Source organism: Pipistrellus hanaki (assembly GCF_964339955.1).
Source record: "Pipistrellus hanaki genome assembly, chromosome: 20".
Taxonomy (NCBI): Eukaryota; Metazoa; Chordata; class Mammalia; order Chiroptera; family Vespertilionidae; genus Pipistrellus; species Pipistrellus hanaki.
In genome coordinates this window covers 14,872,090-14,899,765 of record NC_140522.1, presented here as the reverse complement: position 1 = coordinate 14,899,765, position 27,676 = coordinate 14,872,090, and the positions used below count along the sequence as shown (strand labels likewise).

Below are 27,676 nucleotides of genomic sequence, written 5' to 3'. Positions count from 1 at the left end.
AGAGGCTTTAGGGGCAGGTAGTTCTTTTTAAAAGTTCTGAGAAGGAAAACCCCCATTTTGCAACAAACTGTTGTTTGGAATTTTCTGCTGTCCTTCCTAGATAAAATGTTGCTTTCTAGTTTGCTTTACCCCGTTTGAAGAATGATGAGGATAAACTTAGCTGTCTGACTTTGCAGGCCAGAGACCAGATATGCCCACAGTGTCAGTACCATGCCAGGTGCATTTTTTTTTTAATTAGATAGAACAGCATTGTTTTTCAAGGCCAGCATCGAGATACCCACTAAATGCATATAGGGCTGGCTCTTTAATAAAAAAAAAAAAAAGGAAGTTCTGCCGGTAACCTTGCTTAGAATTTTAATTCATCCTATTTCAAAATCGATCCAATTTTTAACGAAAGTAGTGAGATAGTGTGAACATAGTTTAAAGAAGCAAAACTATAATCAAAAATATAATAGCGATCTGGGGGAGATAATAGAGCAACCGAAGGACTTGCATACATGCATATAAGTACAACCAATGGACATAAAACTCTGGGGAGGGAGGGTATGTATGTGAGGGAGGGAGGAGGGCAAAAAAATCAATAAAATATATTTAAAAATAATAAAAAAATAAAAAGAAATAAAAAATACTGGCACTCAATCAGTGACTTACGTTTTGGATGATGAGGTATTTGAAATTTGCAACTGTGAAACAAGTTGCCTCTTACAAGTGTAGTCAATCTATCTGTCCAAATAAAACTAAGTGAAAGTTAAGTGACACTATAATAGAGGAAGACTCACGAATATGGGTGATACGATATGATGAGAGTAAGTCAAATAGTTTTGATGATGTGCTTTAATTTTTCAAATCAGAAAAACAACAATTAGCTATAAAGAGAAGCACAGTTTTTAATAACCTCTGAAAGATTATTTTAAACTCTTCTTTTAAATTTACCAAAATTTCCATAAGGCTAAAGTGCCACTCAATATTAAGATACAGAGAAGTATCACAGAGGCAACAGGTCTTAAAAAATGTAGTTTGGCTCTATTTTATTCAATCAGTTCACTAGCCTCCTCAGAAGATTTTGTCAGGAGCATGCTCCCGCTGAGACACATCAGTAAGAACATCAGTTAGGTTTCTGCTTCTTGTAGCCACTTTAGGAAATTCTCCAGGTTCATGTGAGAGGCCTTCACTGCCCCTCAGTTCAGCCTCCATGGAATTCTGTCTGTCAGCAATGCTGCAAGGAATAAGATGGGCAAGTCTCCATTAGTTACAGTGTAACACGCCCCATCATGACACACTAAAGAAAAAAATCAGCAGATAGCCTCAAAGGACCTCAATTTCTTCAAGCACCTACTGGAATTGGGGGATTTATTCATATGTGTCCTGACTAATCCATAATGGGCAGATAATGTGAATTGTGAGAAGAAGAGGGAGAGAGACATAACTCAACAAAAATCACATCCATATTACAAAATAATTGTGACTATATTTTATAACTCATAATTATATATTATTCCCCATTTGATTTATTTTAATACCTTAATATAATGCATGACACAAAAGGCAATACCAATAAATATGTACACAATGGGTGACTAAATGAATTCTACAAGAAATAGCATCTGAAGAAACTTAAGATAAAATAAAAATAACTTAGAACTAATTTTATATTTTCAATACAAATTGGTTCTTTAAGTTGATTTAATATTATTCTTGAAAGACATTGGATATCAAGCTCTTATATGCCATTCACTTAATCTACAAAGAACTATTCTAGAGTTTCATGATTTAAGAAATACATAATATCAACCTTTAAAACTTTATAGACATCAAAGCTCCATAATAAGAAAACAAACAATCTAATTTTAAAGTGGATACAAATAATTTCACTTCCAGGTATTTAATCTCAAGAGATCTAAAAACATATGTCCACTAAAGCTTGTACGCAAATATTTGTAGCAGCATTATTTATAATAGCCAAATGGTACAATCAACCCAAATATCTATCAGTTGAGGGGGGAATTGATAAACAAAACATATTAATACAGAAAATATTATTCAGCCACAAAAAGAAATGAAGTATCAATAAATGCTACGACATGGATGAACATTGAAAACATTATGCCAAGTGAAAGAAGATAGATACCAAATGCCCCATATTGTGCAATTTCATTTATATGAAATATTGCCAGAAAGATAAATCCATAGGGAGAGAAAGCCAATTATCTGTTGACTAGGACTGGAGGTGGAAGCAGTGCAGACTGACTGCTGATAAGTGGTAGGTTTCATTTCGTGGTGATAAAATGTACAAAAATTATGAGTATGGTGATGTCTTTACAACATGGTAAATATACTAAAGTCCACTTAATTGTATACTTTACCAGGGGTGGGGAACCTTTTTCTGCCAAGGGTCATTTCAATATTTATAACATCATTCACAGGCCACACAAAATTATCAACTTAAAATTTAGCCTGCTATATTTGGTCAAACATTTAATTAACTCAGCCCTACTTCCTTGGCAGGGCTAGACCAAAAGATTCTGTGGGCCTTACAAGGCCCATGGGCCAGGTGTTCCCCACCCTGCTTTAAATGGTGAATTGAATGGTATATAAAATATATCTTTTTTAAAATTAGCACCTGTGACAGACTTTGCCAAACTATCTTAAGCCACAGCTAGAGAAGAGATTAAAAATGGCAGTGGAGTAAGTGGGAGCTACACTGACACTCTCCCAGGAAACACAACTATAGTACAGAAGAACCACTTTGAAAACTCAACTGAGGACTAGCTGAGAAATAACCCAGTTGGAAACTGGAGACTGCATAGAGACTGCTAGGAAGTGCAGAGGCACAAAAGGGCTGGCCTGGCTTCCACAATCAGCAGCTGAAGTGCCAGAGGGATATCTCAGCTGTGGGGGATTCCCACTGAAGACTATGGGATCAAAACCTCAAGCTGGACTCCTCACCCAGAGCACCAGAACTGAGAACAGTGCCCACATAACATCTGGCTGAGAAAAGAAGGAGGGCTGCTGTCAGTCAGGCAGAGACTACTGGAAATGCAGGCACCCTCTAAAAGGGCCAATAAATACAATTTTGTGTGCAGCCACTCACCTTGGGCTCTGACAGAAGGAAGGCAGAGTGAACTGGAACTCAGTGAGGAAATTCCAGGATTGGGGGCTCTGGGTTTGGAGCTCAGAGGGCAGGCACCCAGGTTTCCTAGGCTGAGTCATTCCCTCATCCTGTGAGGACATCTTTCTCTGGCAGTCCTTGCTATTCAGGTGGCTGTTGCCTGGGAAAAAGGCAATTCCCACACCCTCCTGGAAGATCTCTCACCCAACCCTGTGGTCAATAGCTTGATGCAAATCAAAGCTGATAACAATCAGACTACAGGCAAAGGAAGATTTCAAGAGGTTTGGAGTCTGCCACGTGGAGCTGAGCCTAGGAAAAGCAGACCTCCCTGAACAACTTGGTCCTTCCCAAAGGCACCTAGACCCAACAAAGGGAGCACAAACTGTGGATTACTAATAGCTCCAATGAGGAGACTTGGGGCCAGTCAGAAATATTTTTTGACATTGTCCTGCACTAGAGATTGGGAGTACAGGAGATCTGCCTAATACATAGAAAGGCAAACAGGCAGCCAAAATGGGGAGAAAAACAAAACAAATAAAAGAACGGAAGAATTCTCCAGAAGAAGAGATAAATAAAATGGAGATAAGAAATTTATCATATGTAGAGTTTAGAATAATGATGTCAGAGAAGCTCAACAGCATGAGAAAAGATAGAGCAACTATAAAAGAACAGTTGGAAATAAAGAATGGCATAGCACTAATAAAGAACACATTTGAGGATTACACAACAGAGTAGCGGAAGCTGCAGATTAGATCAGTGAATAAGTAGATAGGGTAAAAAATAAAATCAGTCAATCAGAGAACCAAAAGGAAAAAACAATTAAAAACAAAAGGACAGCTGAACACATTGGGGACAAATAGTTCTTTTTTTTGTTTTTTGTTTTTTTTTGTTAACTTTATCCAGTGGCCAGATAAGTTTCAATTGAATGAGTACAAAAAAAATGTTTTACATAATTGTTAAAGGCACACTTTAAAATTAAATACCCATTACATTTTGAAGTTATTTATTACATGTTCTTACAAGCTAATATCTTTTTAAAATATGATACTTTGTAGAACACTGTGTAATATTAAGCAAGAATTGTTGTGATCCATCCGCAATGTGTTAAGGGGGCAGTAGAACAGCCTGAAAGATAACAAGATTTGCATAACAGTTGGACAGAAGGAGAAGAAAGTGAACAAGGAATAGAGAACATGTTTGAAGAAATAATGGCAGAAAACTTCCCTAACTTGGTGAAAGAAAAGGTCACCCAAGTCCAGAAATCACAGAGAGTCCCAAGCAAGAAGAACCCAAACAGGCCCATGCCCACATACATCATAATTAAAATGTCAAAAATTAAAGACAAAGAGAGAATCTCAAAGGCAGCAAAAGAAAAGCAATTTGTTACCTACATAGGAGCTCCCATAAGCCTGTAAGCTGATTTCTCATCAGAAACTCTACAAGCCAGAGGAAATGGCCTTTCAAGGTAATGAAAAACCAGGATCTAAAACTAATATTACTATATCCAGCAAGACTATCATTCAAAATAGATGGTGAGATAAAGGGCTTCCTAGGACAAAAGGAAAAGGAAAAGGAGATTGTCACCACCAAAGAAACACTGCAAGAAATGCTAAGGTACTGGTATAATGAAAAGAAAAAATAGAGAAAGAGAAAAATGTAAGTACACAGAATTAAAATGGCAATAAACAATAAAAAACTTAAAGTTAAGTGGATTAAAAACTCCAGTCCAAATACATAGGGTAGCTGAATTGATACAAAAACATGACCCACTTTTATGTTGTCTCCAGGAGACCCTCCTCAGAACAAGACACACAGGATGAAAGTCTGGGTGTGGAAGAATATTGTCCATGCAAATGGAAATAGAAAAAAAAATCTGGGGTAGCAATACTCATATCTGACAAAATAGACTTCAAAGTGAAGGCCATCATAAGAGATGACAAAGGTCACCACATAATATTAAAGGGATTGATTCAAGAAGAGTATATAGCCCTGGTAAACATATGTGCAGCAATAAAAAGAGCACAAAAATATATTTATTAAAAATCTTCTAAAGGACTTTAAGGGGGAGATCAACAACAATATAGTCATAGTAGGGGACTTTGACAACCTGCTGACTTCACTGGATAGATCTTCCAAAAACAATTTAACAAGGAAAGGGTGACTCTAAAGGACACACTGGATCAGACTGATTTAACTGACATTTATAGAACATTTCAGCCCAATGAAGCATAATATATATTCTTCTCAAGTGCACAAGTAGTGGCCAGATTATGCATTCAGAGATCATAATAATCTTGCTACTCAGTGTATATGCCAACAAACTGGACAATGTGGATGAAATGGACATATTCCTAGAAAAATACAACCTCCCAAAACTGAATCAGGAAGAATCAGAAAACCTGAATAGACTAGTAATAGATGAAATAGCAGTAATCAAAAAAACTCCAAGAAAAGAAAAGCCCAGGTATGGATGGCTTCAAAGGGGAGCTTTATCAATTATTCAAAGAAGAACTAACACTTACATTCCCTCAAACTATTCCAGAAAATCCAAAAGAAGGAATACTTTCAAGCTCTTTTAATGAGGCCAGCATTATCCAATTCCAAAACCAGATAAAGACACTACAAAGAAAGAGAATTGCAGGCCAATGTAATGATGATCATAGATGCTAAAATCCTCAAACTAATATTAGCAAACTGGATCCATAATATATTAAAAAGATTATAAATCATTACCAAGTGGAATTTATTCCAGGAATGCAAGGCTGGTTCAATATTTTCAAATCAATAAACATGACATATCACATAAACAAATTGAAAGACAATCAAATGATAACATTAATAGATACAGAAAAAGCATTTGACAAAATCCAACAACCCATTTTTGATAAAAACTCTCAGCAAAGTGAGAATAGAGTGATCATATTTCAACATAATAAAGGGCATATATGACAAACTTATGGCCAACATTATACTCTGTGGGAAAAAACTAAAAGCATTTCCCTTAAGAACAGGAATAAGACAGGTATGTCCACTTTTGCCAATCTTATTCAACATAGTACTGGAAGTCTTAACCACAGTAATCAGAGAAGAAGAAAAAATTCAAGACATCCAAATTGGAAAGGAGAAAGTATACTCAAAGATGACATAATATTATACATAGAAACTCTACAGACTTCACCAGAAATCTACTAGATTTAATATAGGAATTCAGCAAGGTAGCAGGATACAAAATTAACACCTAGAAATTGATGATTTTTTATACACTAATAATGAATTCTCAGAAACAGAAACAAACAATTAATCCCATTTACCATTGCAACAAAATAATTAAGATACTTAGGAATAAACTTAAATAAGGTTAAAGACTCCTACTCAGAAATCTACAGGACATTAAAAGGAGAGATAGAGAAAGATATAAACAAGTGGAAGAATATACCACATACATGGATTGGTAGAATTGCCATCATTAAAATGTCCACACTACCTAAATCAATCTACATATTCAATGCAAACCTTATTAAAATACCAATAGCATAGTTCACAGATCTAGAATAAATATTCCAAAAATGTATATAGAATAATAATAATAAAAGATCCTGAATAGCTACAGGAATCTTTAGAAAGAAGAGCAAAGTTGCAGGGATACAATACCAGATATCAATTATACTACAAAGCCACTGTATTCAAAACAGCCTGGTACTGGCACAAGAACTGGTTGTATTTTTCTAGGAAAGAACTGGCATATGGATCAATGGAACAGAACAGAGAGCTCAGAAACTGACCCAAGCCAGTATGATTAATTAATATTTGACAAAATGCAAGAGCATGCAATGGAATAAGGACAGTCTCTTCAATAAGTGGTATTGGGAAAATTGGACCCATGCATGCAAAAAAAAAAAAAAGAAAAGAAAAGAAAAAAAAAAAGAAAAAAACTAGACCACCAACTTACACCATATGCAAGAATAAACTCAAAATGGGTAAAAAAATTTAAATGGAAGTTGTAAAACCATAAAAATCCTGGAAGAAACCATAGGCAGCAAAATCTGAGACATTTGTTGTAACCATATTTTTGTAGATATATCTCCTAGGGCAAAGGAAACTAAGGAGAAAATAAACAAATGGGACAAAATAAAAATAAAGAGCTTCTGCTCAGCAAAATAACCCAGCATTAAAATGAAAAAGGAGTTGACTGTGTGGGAGAACATATCTGGCAATGATATATCTCATGAAAGGTTAATATTCAAAATATATAAGGAACTCATACAACTTAACAAAAGGAAGACAAACAACCCAATTTAAAAGTGGGCAAAAGAGATATATAGACACTTCTCCAAAGCCGACATACAGATGACCAAGGAACATGAAAAAATGCTCAGTCACTGATCAGACAGATGCAAATTAAAATGACAATGAGGTATCACCTCACACCTGTCAGAAAGGCTACCATAAATAAATCAACCAATGACAAGTTCTAGAGAGGATGTTGAGAAAAGGAAACCCTAGTATACTGCTGGTGGGAATGCAGACTGGTACAACCATTATGGAAAACAGTATGGAGTTTCCTCAAAAAATTAAATATGGATCTGCCATTTGACCCAGTGATTCTTACTTTTAGGAATATATCCTAATAAACTAAAAACACCAATCAGAAAGGATATGCACCCCTATGTTCATAGCAGCACAATTTAAAATAGCTAAGATTTGGAAACAGCTCAAGTGCCCATCAGTAGATGAGGGGATTAGAAAATGGTGGTATATCTACACAATGAAATACTATGAGCAGTTAAAAATGTTATCTTATCCTTTGAGATAACGTGGAGGGACTTGGACAATAATATGTCAAGCAAAATTAGCCAGTAAAAAATAAAAATAAAAAAAGACAAATCTCACTCATATGTAGAATCTAATGAACAAAATAAACTAATGAGCAAAATGGATCTAGAGACATAAAAGCATGGAAAAGGCCAGAATCTCAGAGGGGATGTTGGAGAGAGTGAGTTGGTGATAAGAGATCAACCAAACAACTTGTATGCATATATGCATAACCCATGGACACAGATAATAGGATGGTGAAGGCCTAGAACAGAGGGAGGGGGCAAGCAAGAAGGGGTCAATGGGAGTTTGGGGACATATGTAATACTTTTAACAATAAATACAATTTTTTAAAAAAGCAGCAGATGGAGGCAGTGTGTCCCTGCAAAAAAATTTAGCAACATATGACAACTTATTTATGTATGTTTTCTAATTGTACATACACACATCCATCCATTCATCATCATCCACCTGCCTGTCCTTATTAGTTGCATGTTAACACAGTATTAAAATGGTTATTTAATATTCAATTTAAGGTGGTTTACTTGCTTATTTGTACTTTTCCACATTCTCTAAATTTATAATGAACCGTTATCTTTTTATACCCCAAATAACACATTCTTTTAAAAAAAATAGGTAAAAGATTTAAACAAGCAGATCATAACAGAAGATATATGGATGGCAAATAAGCATATAAAAAGATGTTAAGCATCATTAATCATCAGAGAAACATAAATTCAGACCACAATGGGATATCACTACTTATTAGAATGGATTTTAAAACGACTACACTACATCAAATGCTGGTGAAAATGTAGAGTAACTGCAACTCTCACATAATGTAAGCAGGGGTGGAAAATGGTACAGCCATTTTAAAAAACAGTTTGGCAATTTTTAACATTAACCGTGCACTTAAGATACAATCCAGCAATCGTTTTACCAGAGAAAAATGGAAATTTTGTGTCCACACAAAACCCAAATGCAACTGTTTATAGCAGCTTCTTTCATAATGCTCAAAAACTGATAATAACTCAAAAGTCATCCTGTGCTAAATGCTGAATCGTGGGTACATGCCTATGATGGAATACTGAGTAATGGAAATAAACTACTCATAGATGAAACAACATGGGTGAAATCCCCGGTGAGTTCTGCTAAGTTAGTGGTTGGCAAACCGCGGCTCATGAGCCACATGCGGCTCTTTGGCCCCTTGAGTGTGGCTCTTCCACAAAATACCATGGCCTGGGCGAGTCTATTATGAAGAAATGTATTAAAAGAAGTTTGAAAAATTTGGCTCTCAAAAGACATTTCAATTGCACTGTTGACGTTTGGCTCTATTGACTAATGAGTTTGCCAACCACTGTGCTAAGTGAAAGAAGCTAGACACAAAATCTGCATACCATGTTCCCATTTATATGACATTCTGGAATGTCAGCCACCTCATCTCAGCACTTACTTCCTATAAACCTCCAGTAGTGTTCAGTTGCCCGCAGAACACATATACATTGCTTCTCCTGGGACACGGTGCCCTCCTGCCACTAATTCACTTTACCAGCTTTCTTAAGTCTGTTTTTTTAATTCACCTTCTTCCCAGCCTTGGATTCAAATCCTTTCTATACTCAAATACCTTGTTACAACAAAACAGTTGTATAACACACTAAAAAGAACAATATTATAGCTATGTTCTGCTTTAACCACTTATGAAGTTTTGTATTTGCAACCCCAGTCTTATTTCCCCCAGAATCCTAGGGTTTTCATCTCATATAATGCCCTCATAATTCTCTCTGAGTTTTCCAAAATTCCACTTTATAAATTATAACTAAAAATGGCATTCTGAAATTGTATAAAACACCTTCATATCAAACTGTTATTAAATGCTTGACCATACTTTATTACCAGTAATATATATCCTAAAGTGTTCTAATATTATCCATTTTATTCACAGAAAAACAAATGTGTTAGGATATCTTTGAAGCTTTCAGGCAGCTGTATTTGCATATGTACAAATGTGTGTGAAACCTAATTATCTTAGGCAAGGTGCTCCCTGCAGGGTGCTGAAGGTAAACACATCTTGACTGATGGTAAATATAAATATGCAATCTTAAACAGATGCTAACCCCTCTTTATAGGTCCTCAAGTCTTAGGTCTTCAAGTGACAGGAAAATCTCTCTCTTATGAACACATATGCTATTTTAAGACTGTTTAAATAAACTGACTAGACAGAGTAATAAAAAAGAATATATACATCAAGTAAGCCCTGACTACACACAGAATAGTTTAGGAGTCTAGAGTTGGATCCATGTGTTCTCAGCCTCAACTGAGGCAATCTGACCAAACATTCCACTATTTTAATGACCCTTAGGATTACCATCACCCTAATGCAGCTGCCCATACCCGAGTGTTCCTTAGCATCACGGAGCTACAAGATTTACTCTAGGTATCACCAGGAGACCAAATAAGAAAAAAGAAAAATCAGAACATATAAATAATCACTGGCAAAGTTCAGACGTATTTAAGGAAAATCTCCATTGTATAAAATCAAGTAGATATTGTATAAATATACACTCTGTAGGATAACACTCAGAATAGCATAAAAAAATTTTAATCACACTAAAATGTACTTCCAGTAGTCTCAGTTTCTGGCATGTTTCCATGAGAAAGCCAAAGCCACCAAATTCTCAACCTGACAACACACGGATACCTGGCAGGGCCTTAGCGTTTACCTTTGTTTGAGATTGATCCAGGATGTTTTTAGGTATTCTGTCGCTTTCTTCACGTTCCTCATGTCATCGTTACTGTATTCCCTCAGCAGCTTCTGAAGGATGTTATCGAATGCCATCACGATCCCGTCTCCAGGAACCAATTCTTGAAGCAGTAGCTAAGGTGCAATTTCAGGCGCCATTGTTAGACTTGGTCACTCAGTAACCAGTATTGCCAAAACTTTGGTCCTCCCAGTAGGTTTTAACATGTTTTAGAGACAGATGTCAAAAGTAGAAAACAAATTATTGGACAAACTCTTGCATGTAAGTTGAAATCAAAATAATTACAGACATGAAAAGAAAAACAACCAAGGAAGTCATCAGATCCATAGCAGATGACATTAAACAAATGCTTGTCTTTTCCTCTTTTAGATATTTCCTCTTTTAGACTTCCTGAAAACAATGTCTTTTTTCATTCCTTCTGCTATACATCTGATCCTTATAGGAACGTGCACTGTATAGGAATGAATTGATTATAGAGTTCCCGTCTATGTACTTAGAGCAATGGAAAGGGCCAACAATATAGAAGTCTTCGGTCTCCTGCCCCTCTCGATCACCGTGTATAGGTAACTGCTTGAGTGGATCAAGCAGCCATGCAAGGTTCACTGGGAATTGCTGGAATAGCTACACCGAGGCTATGTCCATTGGTGTATCAGTTACTTTTCAATCTCTGAGAGCGCCTGGGACCAAGATACACCTCATGAAATCTAAAGGACAAATGGAAGTTCCTAGAGTTCTTTGTAGCTACTGACAAAAAAAAAAAAAAAAAAAGAAAAAAGGTTAACCCTGAAGTTTCCGGAGAAAATGACCATACTGCAAATTAGAAAAGAATATGCTACATCTGATGATTGAAGCATTGATACCAGTTTGAATTGTATTCCTTTGCTGAAGTGTCAGAGGCTCTGCTGATATAACTTTTGATCCACTTGGCAAAAACACTTGGGAGATATCATAAACATAGGGAGGAATCCAGGAAATCAGGACACCTGGCCACTTTTTTTATATTGTAACCACAGAAAAGTCCATTTGTGTGAAGAATGAAAATATACTTTCATTATTGAGACTTAGCTTCCATTATTATATTCTTCACAACTGTACACTTTTATATTAGGCTATCTGAAGGGAAAGTAAATGTTACACTAAAATATAAACTGACAGCCATAAACAGTAATTCAAGAATATTTTCTGTGATTATGGAGAAAATTTAAAATAGTGCCACACATGTTCAATGTCATCAACTCTATTAACCAAACTGATCACAGAAGTTCGATGCTCTGATGACATTGATAAACCAGGTTGTTAAAAAGGTAATAAATGAAACTAAACTTACTTATTACCTGATTTGTTCCCTACAGTAGCCCTCAAAGGAAAGTCCCAAGAAATTTCCTAAATAGAAATAACCTTCAGGGTAGACATGAAGGGAGCAAAGGAAGGTTCTTGGGATCCTGAAAATGTTCTCTTTCTACTGGCTGGTTTGTGGATGTGTTCCAATTGCAAGGAGTCAGTGAGCTGTAAATCTAAGATACATGTACATTTTGATTTGTTATGGCTCCAGGAATTTTTCAGAATTCTTCCTGGTCAAATGCTTTATATTAATTTCACGGCATATTCTAAGAACTTGGGAAAGCATCACAAGAATCCTTAAAACTACAGAACCAAAAACCCCCACACATCCAACAAATCAATATCGCCAAAAGGTATCTATTGAGTCTTACTTGATTTTCAGCAATTTGTTTGATAAGTGGATCCCTTCGGGCTTGTTGAAGACTATAGAGTCGAGCCTCATATTTTCTCATAAGTTCCTCAGTCGCTTTCTTGTGATCATCCCACTGTAGGCTGTCAATCACCATGTCCTCCAGCTGCTTCAGCCGCAACTCCACGCTCTGCTGAGTGCTGTTCCAATGGTTCCTCACCTCCTCCACTAAAGGAAGCAATACAAAAAAAGAATTCCTGAAAGTGACTCTCAGGAAAGGGGAAAAGTGCCTGAAACCAAACTTATTACAAATGAAGCTAGCAAAAGAAAGGAGAAAAGAGGCAAGTCGATACTTAGTCACACTATACAGTTGATATATTTTAGAAACCTTTTTTAAAGAAAAATTCTTCTATTAAACTCCACTAAATTTTATTATTTACTGTTCCAACTGCTGACCTCCATTTTTTTATAATTTTTTAAATTAAATTATTGTCTGTGAACATATTTTAACATTGCCCCCCCTCCCATACATACCCTCCCTCCCCAGAATTTTGTGTCCATTGGTTGTATTTATATGCATGCTTACAAGTCCTTCGGTTCATCTATCTCCCCCAGATCTCCCCACCCTCCCCGCTGTAATTCGACAGTCTGCTTGTTGTTTTACTGTCCCTATATCTATCTTTTGGTTCATCAGTCTATAATGCTCTTTATTATCCATAAATGAGTGAGGTCATGTGGTGTTTCTCCTTCATTGACTGGCTCATTTCACTCAGCATGATGTTCTCCAATTCCATCCAGGTTGCTGCAAATGATGAGAATACCCTCTTTCTTATGGCAGCATAGTATTCCATTGTGTAGATGTACCATAGTTTTTGGATCCAATCATCTGCTGATGGGCACCTAGGCTGTTTCCAAATTCTAGCTATTGTAGATTGTGCTGCTATGAACATAGGGGTGCATATATCCTTTCTGATTGGTGTTTCTAATTTCTTGGGATATATTCCTAGGAGTGGGATTATTGGGTCAAATGGGAGTTCCATTTTCAGTTTTTTGAGGAAACTCCACACTGTTCTCCACAGTGGTTGCATTAGTCTGCATTCCCACCAGCAGTACATGAGGGTTCCTTTTTCTCCGCAATCTCACCAACACTTGTCCTTTGTTGATTTGTTGATGTTGGCCATTCTGACAGGTGTGAGATGGTATGTCATTGTTGTTTTGATTTGCATCTCTCAGATAATTAGTGACTTTGAGCATGTTTTCATGTGCCCCTTGGCCTTCTTTCTGTCCTGTTTTTTTTTTTTGTATATTAATATTGTTCATATTATTACAAAGGTTACTCATTTCTTCCCCCCTCCACCAGGTTCCCACCCCACCCTCTGCCCTTTCTGCACCCCCCCATTGTTCTCATCCAAAGGTGCACTGTTTATGTTCAGTCTCTTCCTGCAACCACCACTCCCCCTTCCCCCCACCCCAGAGTTGTCAGCCCACTCCCCTCCCATATTTCTGATTCTACTATAATCAACAGTTAATATTGTTCATCAGGTTTTTTTTAATTTCCTTGTTTTTTTTTTAATTAATAAACTTTTATATTTTTAAGAAAAAATTTTAAAATCTAATCATTTTAAACCTTATTTTTTCTGCCCTGGGAACTGAAAAGCAAACTTGTTTACATGTTAACTTGCCCCTGGCTATCAAAAGGCATAGCCACTCAAATGTAAATGGACACATTTTTTAAAGATTGCTGCTGGCTGGAATTGGATTACCTGTTCTGGGTGGGAAGGGCTTGTCCTCCCCTTTATCCATTGAAATGAAGGTGTTAGCTTTAAAACCTCTTTTTAGCAAGAGACCTTAAACTTTCAGAACTTTAAATTTTTCATGTCCAAGGATACACTTCACGCAAAAGAGACTTCCAAATAGATCAACCAACCTCATCCAGACTCCACAGAAGGCACTCACAGATCAACAACCCAGTTCTATAATAACTCAACACATCCAAATCTAAGCTTCATCACTTGATACAGCAGACCCTGAAGTTCCCCCAAATTTTCCAGCCATGTCTGAGAAGCAGCCCTGGGGCACTGGCAGGTGAGGAGAGAGCTGTTCCGGGCCCAGCTGCTTTGGGCCTGGCCTCTGTTGCTCTGGTCCGCTCCACAACCAGCTGCTCCAGGTCTGGCTGCTGCCTCTCCAGGCCTGGATGCTGCTGCTCCGGGCCTGGTTGCTCCTGACATGGCTGTTCCGTGCCCGGCTGCTCCCGACCAGACTGCTCCTGGCCTGGCCACTCCCGGCCTGGCTGCTGTAGTCCTGGCAGCTGCTGCTCCGAGGCTGGCTGCTCCGGGCCCAGCTGTTGCCGCTCTGGGCCCAGCTGCTCCGGGCCTGGCGGCTATGGTCATGGCCGCTCCCAGCCTGGCTGCTCCAGGCTTGGCTGCAGCTGCTCAGGGCCTGGCTGGTCCTGACCCAGCTGCTCTGGGCCCGGCTGCTCTGTGCCCGGCTGCTCTGGGCCTGGCTGCGCTGGGCCTGGTGGTTCGGGCTTGTCTGCTGCTTCTCTGGGCCCAGCTGCTCCTGGTCTGGCTGCTCTGGTCCAGGCCGCCCTGGGCTTTGTCGCGTCCACCCCAGGCCTGTCTGCCAATGCTCCAGGCCTGGCTGCTTCTGGCCTGGCTGCTGCTGCTCTGGTTCTGGCTGCTGCTGCTCTGGGGCCTGGCTTCTGCTGCTCCGGGTCCGGCTGCCACTGCCCTTGGCGTGGCCACTCTGGGCCTGGCCGCCGCTGCTCCACATTGTCATTTTTTTAAAAAATGCATTTATGTTGCAATGTTGGCTGCTGAGTTGAGTTCTGTCTTAATCTTCGATTTTTCAAGATCTTTTTCGTATTCTTTCTTAAGTAACTTTACTATCTTTTGCTATAACTAGATTTATTCACATTGAAAACTTCTTCGGTTTCTTCCTCCTCATCCTGGAAGGTCAGCAGGCTGGCCTGCTGTGCCCCTTTGTTCTCCGCGGCCTCCTGTGCAGCTTCGGCCTGCTGCTGGGGTCAGCACTGCCCAGGAAGCAGCTCCCGGCCTCAGCTCCATGGCCCGCCATCAGCGGTCGAGGGCCCAGTGGCACCTCTCCCCCAGGGGCCGTCACTCGGCTCCCGCTGGTGCCCAGCTTGCTGGTGCCCAGCAGCAGTTCCCGTTCCTCATCGCGATCTTCCCAGACTGGAGCTTTTGTCTCATTCCCGCTAGGGCAGTCTAGCATCAGAGTCAACAAACCATCCTCTGTGCGCAATGTGCAGGACACCGAGGGCTCTGCCTTTCGCCGCTCCCCTGGGATTCCGCCTCATAGCCTCGTCTCCCTCTGTTTGAGGTTGGGTCCCCTGGGACTGGCCTAGAACTGGGGTTCAGAGCTTTCGGAACTGGGGCTCAGCACAACCAGAGCTTTTGTTTCCTTCCCACTAGGGCAATCTCTGCTGGCCTCTTTTGTTTATTTTGTTTTTTTATATATGAGCAGTTTCTTATATATTTTAATTTATCTTTATTGTTGAGCGTATTAAAGATGTCTCCCACTTCCACCCCTATTACCCCATTCCACCAGGCTTCTGCCCCATCCCAGGCCTTCACCACACTATTGCCTGTGGCCAAGGGTTATGCATATATGCATACAAGTCATGCAAGTCCTTTGGTTAATATATATTCTAAATGCACTAAAATGCCTACCAATAAAAAATATCTACTACTGTGAACTGGTAAAGCAAAAAGTTCTAAGAAAAATAATTTTCTATCTTATTTTATATTTACAAGACCTGGTTTAAGAAAGGTATTAATAGAACTTTAAGACAGATGCAGACAGCCAAAACCGGTTTGGCTCAGTAGATAGAGCGTCGGCCTGCAGACTGAAAGGTTCTGGGTTCGATTCCGGTCAATGGCATGTACCTTGGTTGTGGGCGCATCCCCAGTAGGGGGTGTGCAAGAAGCAGTGATCGATGTTTCTCTCTCATTGATGTTTCTAACTCTATATCCCTCTCTCTCTTCCTTTCTGAAAAAAATCAATTATATATATATATATATATATATATATATATATATGTATATATGAAAGACGCAGACAGAATCACTTGTCATCCTCAAAGGGAGATGCTCTAAGGTAGTCTTGATTTGAAAAGAAAACTCCTTAAGAATACTTTCACCTTCGTCTTACTATAGCATAAAATCTCTCTAAAAGGAAATATTTTTCTATGTTCAATAAAAGTAAATTCAAGTTTTATGTACCCAGCAGCCCTTCATTATAATAATAATAATAAAAAACACCCACAGTCTCTTTCTCTCCTCACCTCCCTTCTTTCCTCTTCCCATTTTTAAGATGAAATTAAGAAAGAAAGATCTAAGGAAATAAACTTCTAATTAATAACTTCAAGGGCAGTTCATGATCTGGAACTGAAGTACCCATAAGCAATAGCTTTCAATATCTTCAACAACCCATGGAATAACAGGTAGAAAGTTAAAAACAAACTTCTAGAAGATATTGTGAATGTGATGGAAAATTGAAGTGCTATAGGTATGTAGCAGGCCAAGAAGAACTTAATTACAATATAACATTTCTTCTGGTGAAATTCTTGGGATAATACAGGCTATCATAAACCATTAAAGTTATCACTCCAATATTGTTCAGAAACCTGCAAATTATACTCACATATATTAATTCTAAAAAAAATTGTGTCAATGAGTTGATTGGTTTTATACTGTCTGAATAAAAGCTTAAATAAATTGCTTAAGATTGTATCTTGAGAAGACAAATTTATCATAATGTTCTACTTGTCTTTGACCAATTCAACTAAAACCCTGAAAATTGAATAAATAAAATTAAAAACATCAAGTGTCTGCAAGTATCACTGGTGTATCATAAAAAGAAGCATATTATCCTACTATTTGTGATTAAGAGCAAAAAGAGCAAAAAACTTCTACTACTATTGATAGTAGAAGCTGAGGATGGTTTTTCATATAATAAATCGTGACAAAGACTGTGCAGTCTGTACATAAGAAAATGGAGAGAAAACAAAGAGAGAGAGGTAAATTGGAAAGGGAAGATATTTGGGAGAAGGAAAGAAACTGGACAAATACAAAGGTGTTGGGGAAAATGGGGGGAGGGAACATAAGACTGTAGAAAAGGCAAAATGGAGATGGATTTGCAAAGAGTTTGCTGTCACTAAACCAGAGAAGCTCCCCTGCCAGCAATGGAAAATGGGGTCCCTCTGGATCTCCATAGACATCGCAATCCATCAATTCAGAAAAGGAAGGAAAATGGCTGAATCCGTAAAAATAAAGCAACACTCTGAGACAGTAAAAGCTCTTTGCTAACTCATCTCTTGCAACAACCTTGCTGCCATACATTTGTTTTGAAACCGAAGCACCTTTTTTATAGGAAAAACAGTCAAATTTCTCCCCTCGAGAAATAGTAAACAAGGTAATAAAATACATTCCAGTTTATATTCTTCTACAGATTAAGTCCACAGCTTGCATGAAGTATGGTGGGAGGCCCCAGAAAGGGGACTATTCAAATCTGTGGAGGAAATTTCAGTAACTGTGAGATTCACAATAAAGTTCTGGGAGCAAAGATCATGGCAGGAACTAAAGATAGAAAACATGAGAGACCAGAACAGGGTGGGAAAGACTTTATTGAGTGGGTGACATTTTATTAACTGAGGGGAATTTTACCTGGGGAGAAAAGGTTGAGGGGAAAAAATATGCAAATAAAGGTAAGGAGAATGAGAACTGAGAACTGTCCGGAAGTTTTAAAGGACATATACAGTATGGAGCGATACAGATGAGGCTGAGAGCTGAAATGGAAGAGAGGGTGATAAAAGCAGACAGTGATCGCCCTTAAAAGTCCCTAAAGTATGTTTTGATTTCAAAATAAATGTGACAACAAGGTTTATTATAACAGAGCCGTTTGCAGAACACTTTTAGTGTCTCACAAAATGGGATTATTTTTCCTGAATTCGCCATTTTACTTCTTTCTCCCTCCCTTTATTATTAGATTGTTTTTTCCTTCCCATTCTTGAGAATTTAGACTTTGATATGACATACAGGTGCTTTTAAACCAGGTACTAAACTCGAAGCAAAAATCGTGACTGCGATTGCTTTGTTTGCTTATTATTTATTTTATTTTATTTTGTCTTTAGCTAAGGTGTTCCCAGATTACTCCCAGCTACAGAGGTGCAGAGTAGTTGCTCAATAAATATCTTTGGACTGAATTTTGAGAAGATGAGTTAAATGACATGCTAAGATTTCCTTTTAGTGAATGAATTACAATGAAAGAATGGGTTTGCATTCCTGTGGGTTTCTCTAATTTTTTTTTCTTGGTTCCTTCAAAAGGAATATTACCTTTAGAGGAAATAATCTAATGAATCAGTAAGTACTTAAATGTAATAATATTAATACTTTGATGAATTCAAAAGGGAATTCTGACTGTACACAAAAGATTAAAAAAAAAACAAGGGAAAACTGTATTTATTCATAGATAAAGAGTATTAAATAATATTAATTTCTGGTTGAATAATCTTTGAAAAGGTGTATATGTGTGTAAGTGAAAGTAGATGATGACATATAATTTTTGGACTTACATTTTTCTGTGATTGCTGTTCTCACATCTGAACTGGAAGCTTTATTTTTCAAATTCTGAGCCAGTGTAAAAGCATGGTCAAGGTGAGGATGGCGCTGTTCCATGTCCGCCTTTGTGATCTGTTTAAGTAGAAATGATTTTTAAGATCTGTTAATAGGCTGCTCGCCAAGAACACTCAGGAGCAAAACTGGTGGACTGACATCAAAGTTGTCTGTCTCCTGAACAGGACAGTGAGGCATCTGCGATTGTGGCACAGTCAGTCCTAGGTTCAAATCTCAGCTCTACCACTTACCATCTAGATTACTTCACCTGTCTGTGTTTTTGTTTTCACAAGAAGAAATGGTAAGATACTGACAGCTAAGCTGTATCAGTTCTGAGGAGATTAAATGAAGAAGTCCCTTCAAAAACTAAGAACTTCTCTGAAAAGATTAGCAGCAATGCCTATCAGGCCTGCATTGGGTATGAACACAAACCACTGTCACCTTCAGGAATGGCAGTGAAGTATTAGAAAAATGCTAATTGAATAATTGTAAATTAAATAATTTTAGACACAGAAAACTGTTGCTATACACGTATCTCTTGATAAGGATGGGAGAAAAGTTAATGTCAGGAAATGGTGTGTTTCAACTATGGAACTAATAGCCCTAAAGACTATTTCCAATAGGTACAAATGGCATGGCAAAGATTCTCTCCCAGCGCTTCCTCTTTCTGAAATCACTAATTTCGCAGACGCCAATTACTCCTGCAGTGTCAAATGTTATTTCTAAATGGATTATTCACAACTTCCAATCCGGGGTCCAGAGAGACATTGCAATGAATGCTGGTCATTTCTTTCTAAATTGCCTAAGAACCTCTCAACACAACACACTTGAAACTGAATCAATCAAACCCTCATCTACACTTCACGTCTACTATTCCGAATCTCTGCTAATTGCGACAGCATGGTCTTAGCAGCCCAGAAAGGCTCTTTTCTTTGTATTAAGCATCTCTTGCACTATTCCCATTGTTCCTGCTTAAGAGAGATCATTGTTATCCTCAGTGTCCAGCCACAGTGTAAAAAAGAAAAGGAGTAAAAACACGTGCCCATGGCTTGCAGATGAAAAGTCCAAAGGGCTCTGCATGGCCTGCAAGCTCCATCAGCGTGAACTCAAGCTGCCCTTGCTATCTCACTTCCTACTGCATTTCTTTGCTGCACAAATGATGACCCCCATATCCCTCACCCTCCATGCTCCCCCACCTCATGTCTTTATTCTCTCTGCTCCCCAGACCAGCGATGCCATTTACTTGTTCCTACATGTGAAAATCCTACATTGTCTGCCTTCCATCGCTGTGGCAGTAACTCTCTCCTTCACCCAGGCTCCCCTATCCCGTCATATGCACCTGCCTATGCCTGTTATTACACTCTGTTCTGTGCAGAGACCATCTACTTGCACACATTAAGTGCCTCCATCATAGCCGGGCATATATGTAATCTGGGATACATGTGGGAACTATCTCAAAAGGTAGTTAAGGAAGTAAACATGTAGATTACTTACAAAAGTGCCCAACACACATTAAGCACTTAATAACAGTTAGCAATCACTGTCATTACTTAATGATTCATTCCAAATATGTCAATTTGTATTTAGTATATTCTGTGCCTTATCTCTATTCTCTATACAGTACACAAGCCCAGAAGCCAGCACACTGAATATGGAAAAATAACCTTACAAATTAGCATGGCATAGTGTGCCAATATATATATATATATATATATATATATATATATATATATATATATATATATATATATAATATGATGGTCAGGCATTCTCACTTTTAATGTCAGCAATTAAACAAATTATCACATTATAAAGCAAAAGTTGAAAATGCACTTCAGGAAATTATCATACATCATACTAGGCATTAACTGTAACACTGGTTTACATTGTACTGATGGGACTAGATTTACAAACTCAGTTTCAGATGTGAAAATATACACTGAGTCTACAACTCACGTGGTAAAGGTGATCTTACCAAAACAGCACAAATACAAGAAAATCTGGACTCTTCCCAGCTAGTCTGGGATGGCTGTTTGGCAGATAAAGAAGTTCTTAAAGCTCACTCTCCCAGAGTTCAGGACAAACAAAAGGGAGCCAGACAGATCATGTCTACCCGTGTGCGGAGGTGTTGCCATGACAAACCTCTACGCTGCGAACCTACTTTCATTCTGGAAATCGTCTTATTGATCTCTCCCACATCCCCGACAGTGACAATGTTGGACTTCAGCATCTGGTCGATCAATATCAGCCAGTCAGCTAGTTCTGTTGTCATTTTATCCAGATCATCAGGTACTGAAATTTCCGAAGTAGGAGGAGCCTGAGCAGGAGACTCTGATGCAGAGGACTCTAGCACCACCTTTAGGGGAGCAGGATGAGCTGAAATAAAAAATATAGCAAAGTACACAGTCAACGGGATATTCTGACTGTAGTGGGGCAATGTTGACATGCATCTGTGTGCTTATATAAAATTTAGATTAGGTTGAAAAATGGTGAGAGTTTTTTATTTCTTCATATGGAAGTGGCAATGGTATTTCCGACAGTATCTTTGGTAGCTGTAAAGCCAATTAAATACCCAGTTATACAATATTCTAGGGCAGCAATAACTCAAAAGTAACTAACACTGACACCAAGAGAGGATATATTAAGAAATACACCAACTGTGAGAAAATTAGCTCTGCTATCTTATTTTGTCAAGCGGTTTGCCTTAATTATGAAGCCAACTTATTCATAGTTTTCTGTTTTTTAGAGAGCTTGTAAAGCACTTAACTTTATGATATGAACATTAGCAATTCTTCATCCACATCATTGTGAATACCTAAGTAAGAATATCTATACTAATAAAAGGGTAATATGCTATTAGACAGGACGTCTTCTAGACATCCTTCTGGACAAAGCCAAGGTGGCTGCACTGAGGCAGAGGTGCTTAGGGGCAATCAGGCTGGCAGGGAAGGGAGAGTGGTTAGGGGCAATCAGGCTGTCAGGGAAGAGAGAGTGGTTAGGGGCAATCAGGCAGGCAGGCAGAGGCAGTTAGGGGTGATCAAGCAGGCAGGCAGGTGAGCGGTTACGAGCCAGCAGTCCCGGATTGTGAGAGAAATGTCTGACTGCGGGTTTAGGTCCAATCCCACAGGGACATCCCCTGAGGGGTCCCGGATTGGAAAGGGTGCAGGCAGGGCTGAGGGACACTCTCCCAGCACGCACAAATTTCATGCACCAGACCTCTAATATGTATATATATTCACTACCTGTTACTTAACTCTTTCCCTATAGCTAGATACTTAGTTGGCTCCTTCCATTTGTATAGAGTACTTAACATATCTCTGATGAACACTTTGGTATCGATTTGCTAAAGCAGAATGACTAGATCAGAAAACATGAAAATAAGAGTAATGTATTTAATATTTATTAGCAAAATAAAATAGCAGTGCTAATTTTCCTTAAAAGTTAAAAACTGAGATTTGCAACAGCAACATGTGGACTCTGCATCCAGGATATACACCAATGATACTCTGTCTCAATGGATGAACACACAGTGCGCACCACTGTGCTCATTTACTGGTTATTTATTATCAGTGAGAGCAAACTTTTTTTGTTTGTTAACCAAATATAGTATAATTTATAACTGCGGTCTTTATCTGCTTCCTTTTTTATTTGCAAGGACTAATTTTTTATAGGAACGGTGAATCTTGCCATATTGATGAAAACACTGTTTCTACTTTAGGATTTTTAATGTGTGTTTTGTTTTGAACATATAGATGTTATCAAATTTGGGTGATCAGATCCATAAATCTGTCCTGGGACATTGTTTTTCCAGAACTTTCAGTTAGAGATCCTTGTGTTCTTCACAACTTGGATATATATTATTCTCTCTCAGTTGTTTGTGCTTGTCTTCTGTTTTTAATGATGGAAGGTTGATTGTTTGTCTTTAGTTTTACACAAGGTAGCTGAAGTATTAGAGCCATCTGGAGACTACTTTAACATACAGTATATTAGATAAGGCGTCAATCCATAAATTCAGCACAATTTAAATTACAAGCCCCAACAGGTTTGCATATATCTTGACAAAATCATCTACTGAAATTTCCAATTCCAAAATTAAATGGCCAGTAAGAGTCAAGAGAGAGAGCAGGGCACGGTGTTTCAGAGAGCTTGCAAGGTACGGTGTTATAGCAATGGTGCCATAACCCATACTCTGATGGGGACAAGGAGAGAAGGAAATACAGTAGTGAGAAAACTTTTCCCTCCACACAGAAGTGATCATTGGCATCTATCAGTAAATAGCTTCCCTGGGATGGAGAACTCTTCTAAAACCCCATCTCCCACCTGTTTCCTGGATACCTAATCCTTTGTTCTCAGTAATGATCTGCATGCAATTACACTCTTCCCAGGGCATGTTGGGTAATGGTTATAGCTGACATTCTGAAAAACCGCATGTCCTCAGTTTCCCACCTTGCCTCCTCCCTTCCCTTCCCAGGCTCTCTTGGGGACCAGGTCCCACTCTTTTTCCAAGAAAGGCAAAAAGCTTATCTCTCATGAGTGCCTTGCAGGCAAGTATGTGTTGGGTTTAAAGAAGACATTCCTTTCAAGTAATTGAAAATAGAGTAACAGATCACAACTGTGTTGTGTTTTTTAGTTTAAAGTTTTCTCTAATTCATATATGATGGTGATAGTTATAATGTCTTGCTATATTTATAAAAAATGGTTAAGGAATAAACTGTATCTTACCAGCAGTTCTTGTCTGAGAAACAGAGCAGGGCTCCTGGCCCCGTTCCTTCAGTGCAGTGGGCACATCTCTGCATACCTATAGCATCCGGCCAAGTGGAAAGAGAAGAGTACCATATAAATAAAGGTGATCTTGTTTCCCAAATAGAAAGTGTTACCCTACATGACAGCTTTGCTATCCACCGCAGTCTTGCTTAAGCCCCTACTCCACCAACATTACTATCAAAATACCATCCAGCCCAACCGTGTGGCTCAGTGGTTGAGCATCATCCTATGACCCAGATCATGGTTCCTTTCCCATCCAGGGCACATTCCCTGGTCTCAGGGGGCATGCAGGAGTCAGTCATCCAATCAATGGTTCTCTCTCATTACTGATGCTTCTCTCTCCCTCCCTCTCCCATCACCTCTGAAATCAATTAAAAAAAGAAAATAAGAAGGCCATCCATTCCTTAGCTGCCCTGGCCCTTTGTAACATTTAATGCTGTCACACACCTTCCCTTGAACTCTGAACAGTCTGGATTCCTGACTTTCCTCCCACCTCTCTCTGACCTTCTAAGTGTCTTTACCAGCTCATTCTCATCTGCCCATCCATCAAATGCTAACATTCTAAAGGGTAGGAGTTTTGGTTTCTACCATTGACTCAGGCTTCTCTCCCTGGGTCCTGGTTTCTAATGGTTACATCTACCACACAGAGTTTAAAGATGCCAAGGACTCTCAAAAATATACTTTCAGTCTGGCAATTAGATATTCAGACATGTCCAAATCTAAGTCATCATCTGTCTCCCTGAAACCCCCTTTACAAAGTTAATAACTAATTGATCTTTCCAGATCAGCTATCCAGTATCATCCATAGAAAGTAAAAACTTGTTAATCTCAACCAAATAATCTGCAGGGGGAAGTGATGCTTTAATTCCAGAAGCTAGTTGGCCTGTTCTCCTCTGTTGAATAGGAATTGCCTGTAAAATCATTAACAATAACAATGTATATCTCTTAAAATATCCCCACAATTAACTGAAAAAAAGCGCAAGATTATTTTGTGGAAAAGTACAATACTTGGAATCAAATTTTTTAAAACTATGTTTTGAATTTTTATATTTTTGCCCTGCTTTGCTATGCAAACCCTTAACAATCTCTATTCTAATTTTCGTCTGCAGCCTGCTCTTAAACAGAAATGTTTCACTTTATGACCAATGCCACCGAAACTCATTTAGCAAACAGGAAAGCATAACAGGTTCTTTCCTGAGTTACTGAGGACAGGAGAACATGCTGCAAATCATAACCTTCCATATGAAATGAAACATTTTAATATTATTATTATTTCACCCATTTTTAAAATCTCACAATTACATTTAAGACCTCAGGGCCTCACTGCTAAAAATGTAACTAAGTTAAATAAGAATTGATAACATAACAAGAAATGTAATTGGATTTTTGATTAAAATAGCATACAGGTAATCCAATATACAATCTTAACGCTGGAGAACAATATTATAGAAGATGAATATTCTACATAAGACAATAAAAGGTCCTAAGACCCTAACTTCAGAGAAAACTAAGCTAAACTGAGTAGACTACTTATCTTCCCTAATAACTCTATATTCTGTGTTCTCCAATCAGAACTTTCAAAATAACAAAAGTGATGGGCCACACACCTGTCCTTAAGGAGTTGAATTCTTTTACTTGTATATGGCTACAATTTAATAAATGCTGGCTACTATTTGCAAATAACCACAGTTCATCTACTCATGAATTAAGGTAGCTTCTTTCATAGTTTCACTGTGTCTCTACATTGAGCTTCCGAAAAATGATATTCCCCTGTAAGTTCAAAAGTATAGTAAAATGATCACAAATATCATGTTCATTGAGTTAGTGACCCTGAAAATGGTTATAATTCCTAAATGAACCCGAAACTCAAGACTAAAATCATCGAGTTAATAACAAGATGTTTAATCTAGAGTTCTGCATTTATGTGTTACAAGAACAGACCTTGGGGGAACAGCAGTTCATTTATAATGTGGCTGGGATTATGGCCATTGAAAAGGGAGCTGGTAGTGAAGCTTTTCTAGAATATAAATCATAGTTTATCAACTTCCCAAATTTGGTTATTTGTAAACTAGACATTTTAAAAAAAATATATTTTATTGAGTTTTTACAGAGAGGAAGGGAGAGATGTAGAGAGCTAGAAACATCGATGAGAGAGAAACATCGACCAGCTGCCTCTTGCACACCCCCTACTGGGGATGTGCCCGCAACTCAGGTACATGCCCTTGACCAGAATCTAACCTGGGACCTTTCAGTCCGCAGACCGACGCTCTACCACTGAGCCAAACCGGTTTCGGCTAGACATTTTTTTTGACATGGTCAGGCAACTCTATATAAACTAAAGATCCAAAGTAGGAATCTACTCTAAAAAAAAAGGAAGGTTCCTTTTAAGATTTATTACATTATCAGAAATCCAACAGAGATGCCCATAATAAGATTTTATGCTCCCTATTTTCTTTGACTCTTTTCCCTCCTAAAAGTAAAAAAATGTTCAGCGATACACACCAAAAAGGAGGAGACAATATTCCAAATGGTGTGTTTTGAATGCAATATCAAACATCTACTGACAAGGGCTGAGTTATTCAGTGGCACAGACACTCCCCATCACAAAACCTTAGTTTTGTTGTATCTTGTGCACAAAAGCAGTAACTGGAACCAGAGCTGTTGTTTTTTGTTCTTCTCCATAGGTTGATGTAACATTTGTTCTCCTCTCTGGAGTATTTCCTCAACCTGGGCTCTCTCCTCATCCATCTGAACTTTTAGAAAGAATACATTTACTCAAAAGGTAAATGCATATAGGGTCACTTGCCATCAGTTCCCAAGGAGGAAAACTAACCTACAAAATATGACTCAAGATATGTTCATCTAAATTATACACAACAAAATAAGTCAGGTTTCTCTTAAAATATTTCACATTTGATGTTAAAACATAAAGAATTCTATCTGGTTTAGCATTTAGATAACACTGTTTTTTGTCAGAAAGTGCAATGTCTATCTTTTAAGCATTACTAAATCAATTACATCGACACTCATCAGAAAATCATATTTGCACATCAGAAAATCATGTTTGGCAGATGTTTGGGTAAACAATATTGATGTAAAACTATACTTAACAGAGAATAAACATAAGAACAGCATAGTTTGAAAAACTCTGAACCAACCTTTTCTTCTTCATCTTTGGATTCCGAATGCTTTTCCACAACTTTTTGCATATATCCAATGTTGGTTTCTAATTTTTCCACGTCAGAGTAAGGCACGTCAGCATCAAGGGCTTCTTCCGTGGTGACCAGAGATTCAGGTGACAATGGTTCCTGGCCAATCAGCAGCTGAGGAAGGAAAATCATCCTTTAAAAAGATATGCTTACCTGGACCTTCTGTCATTAATCAGAGGAATGGAGTGCCAGAAAAGAAGTGAACATTTACTTGAACTCACTTTAATTTCACTCATTTACAGCAATGGTTTTACCAATTTGAGCGTCTCTGAATTACCCCATTTTCTCCAACCTCATAGCAACCTCATGACAATACCTTAGTTATATTGTATTTTGTGCTCAAAAGCAGTATCTTGAACCTTATCTCCTGTTTTTTGTTCTCCTCTATAGGTTGATTTAACATTTGTTCTCCTCTCCGGAGAACTTCCTCAACCTGGGCTCTCTCCTCATCCATCTGAAAGTTTAGAAAGAAAACATTTACTCAAAAGGAAAATGCATATAGGGTCACTTGCCATCAGTTCCCAAGGAGGAAAACTAACCTACAAAATACAACTCAAGATATGTTCATCTAAATTATACACAACAAAATAAGTCAGGTATTTCTTAAAATATTTCACATTTGATGTTAAAACATAAAGAATGTTATCTGGTTTAGCATTCAGACAACCCTGTTTTTAGTCAGAAAGTGCAATGTCTATCTT

General features: G+C 38.2%; 1 protein-coding gene across 1 annotated transcript; it reads right to left on the bottom strand.

Moving 5' to 3' along the window:
• Positions 1-816: 816 nt before the first annotated feature.
• Positions 817-27,316, bottom strand: LOC311614095 (utrophin-like). The gene is made up of 7 exons (XM_084868607.1): positions 26,925-27,316; positions 23,725-23,800; positions 21,164-21,378; positions 18,963-19,080; positions 12,393-12,598; positions 10,642-10,796; positions 817-1,216 (listed from the first exon to the last, which is right to left on the bottom strand). Exons 1-7 carry the CDS (start codon positions 27,105-27,107, stop codon positions 1,054-1,056), a joined length of 1,116 nt encoding a protein of 371 aa, XP_084724733.1. The 5' UTR covers positions 27,108-27,316; the 3' UTR covers positions 817-1,053.
• Between the last annotated feature and the right edge of the window lie 360 nt (positions 27,317-27,676).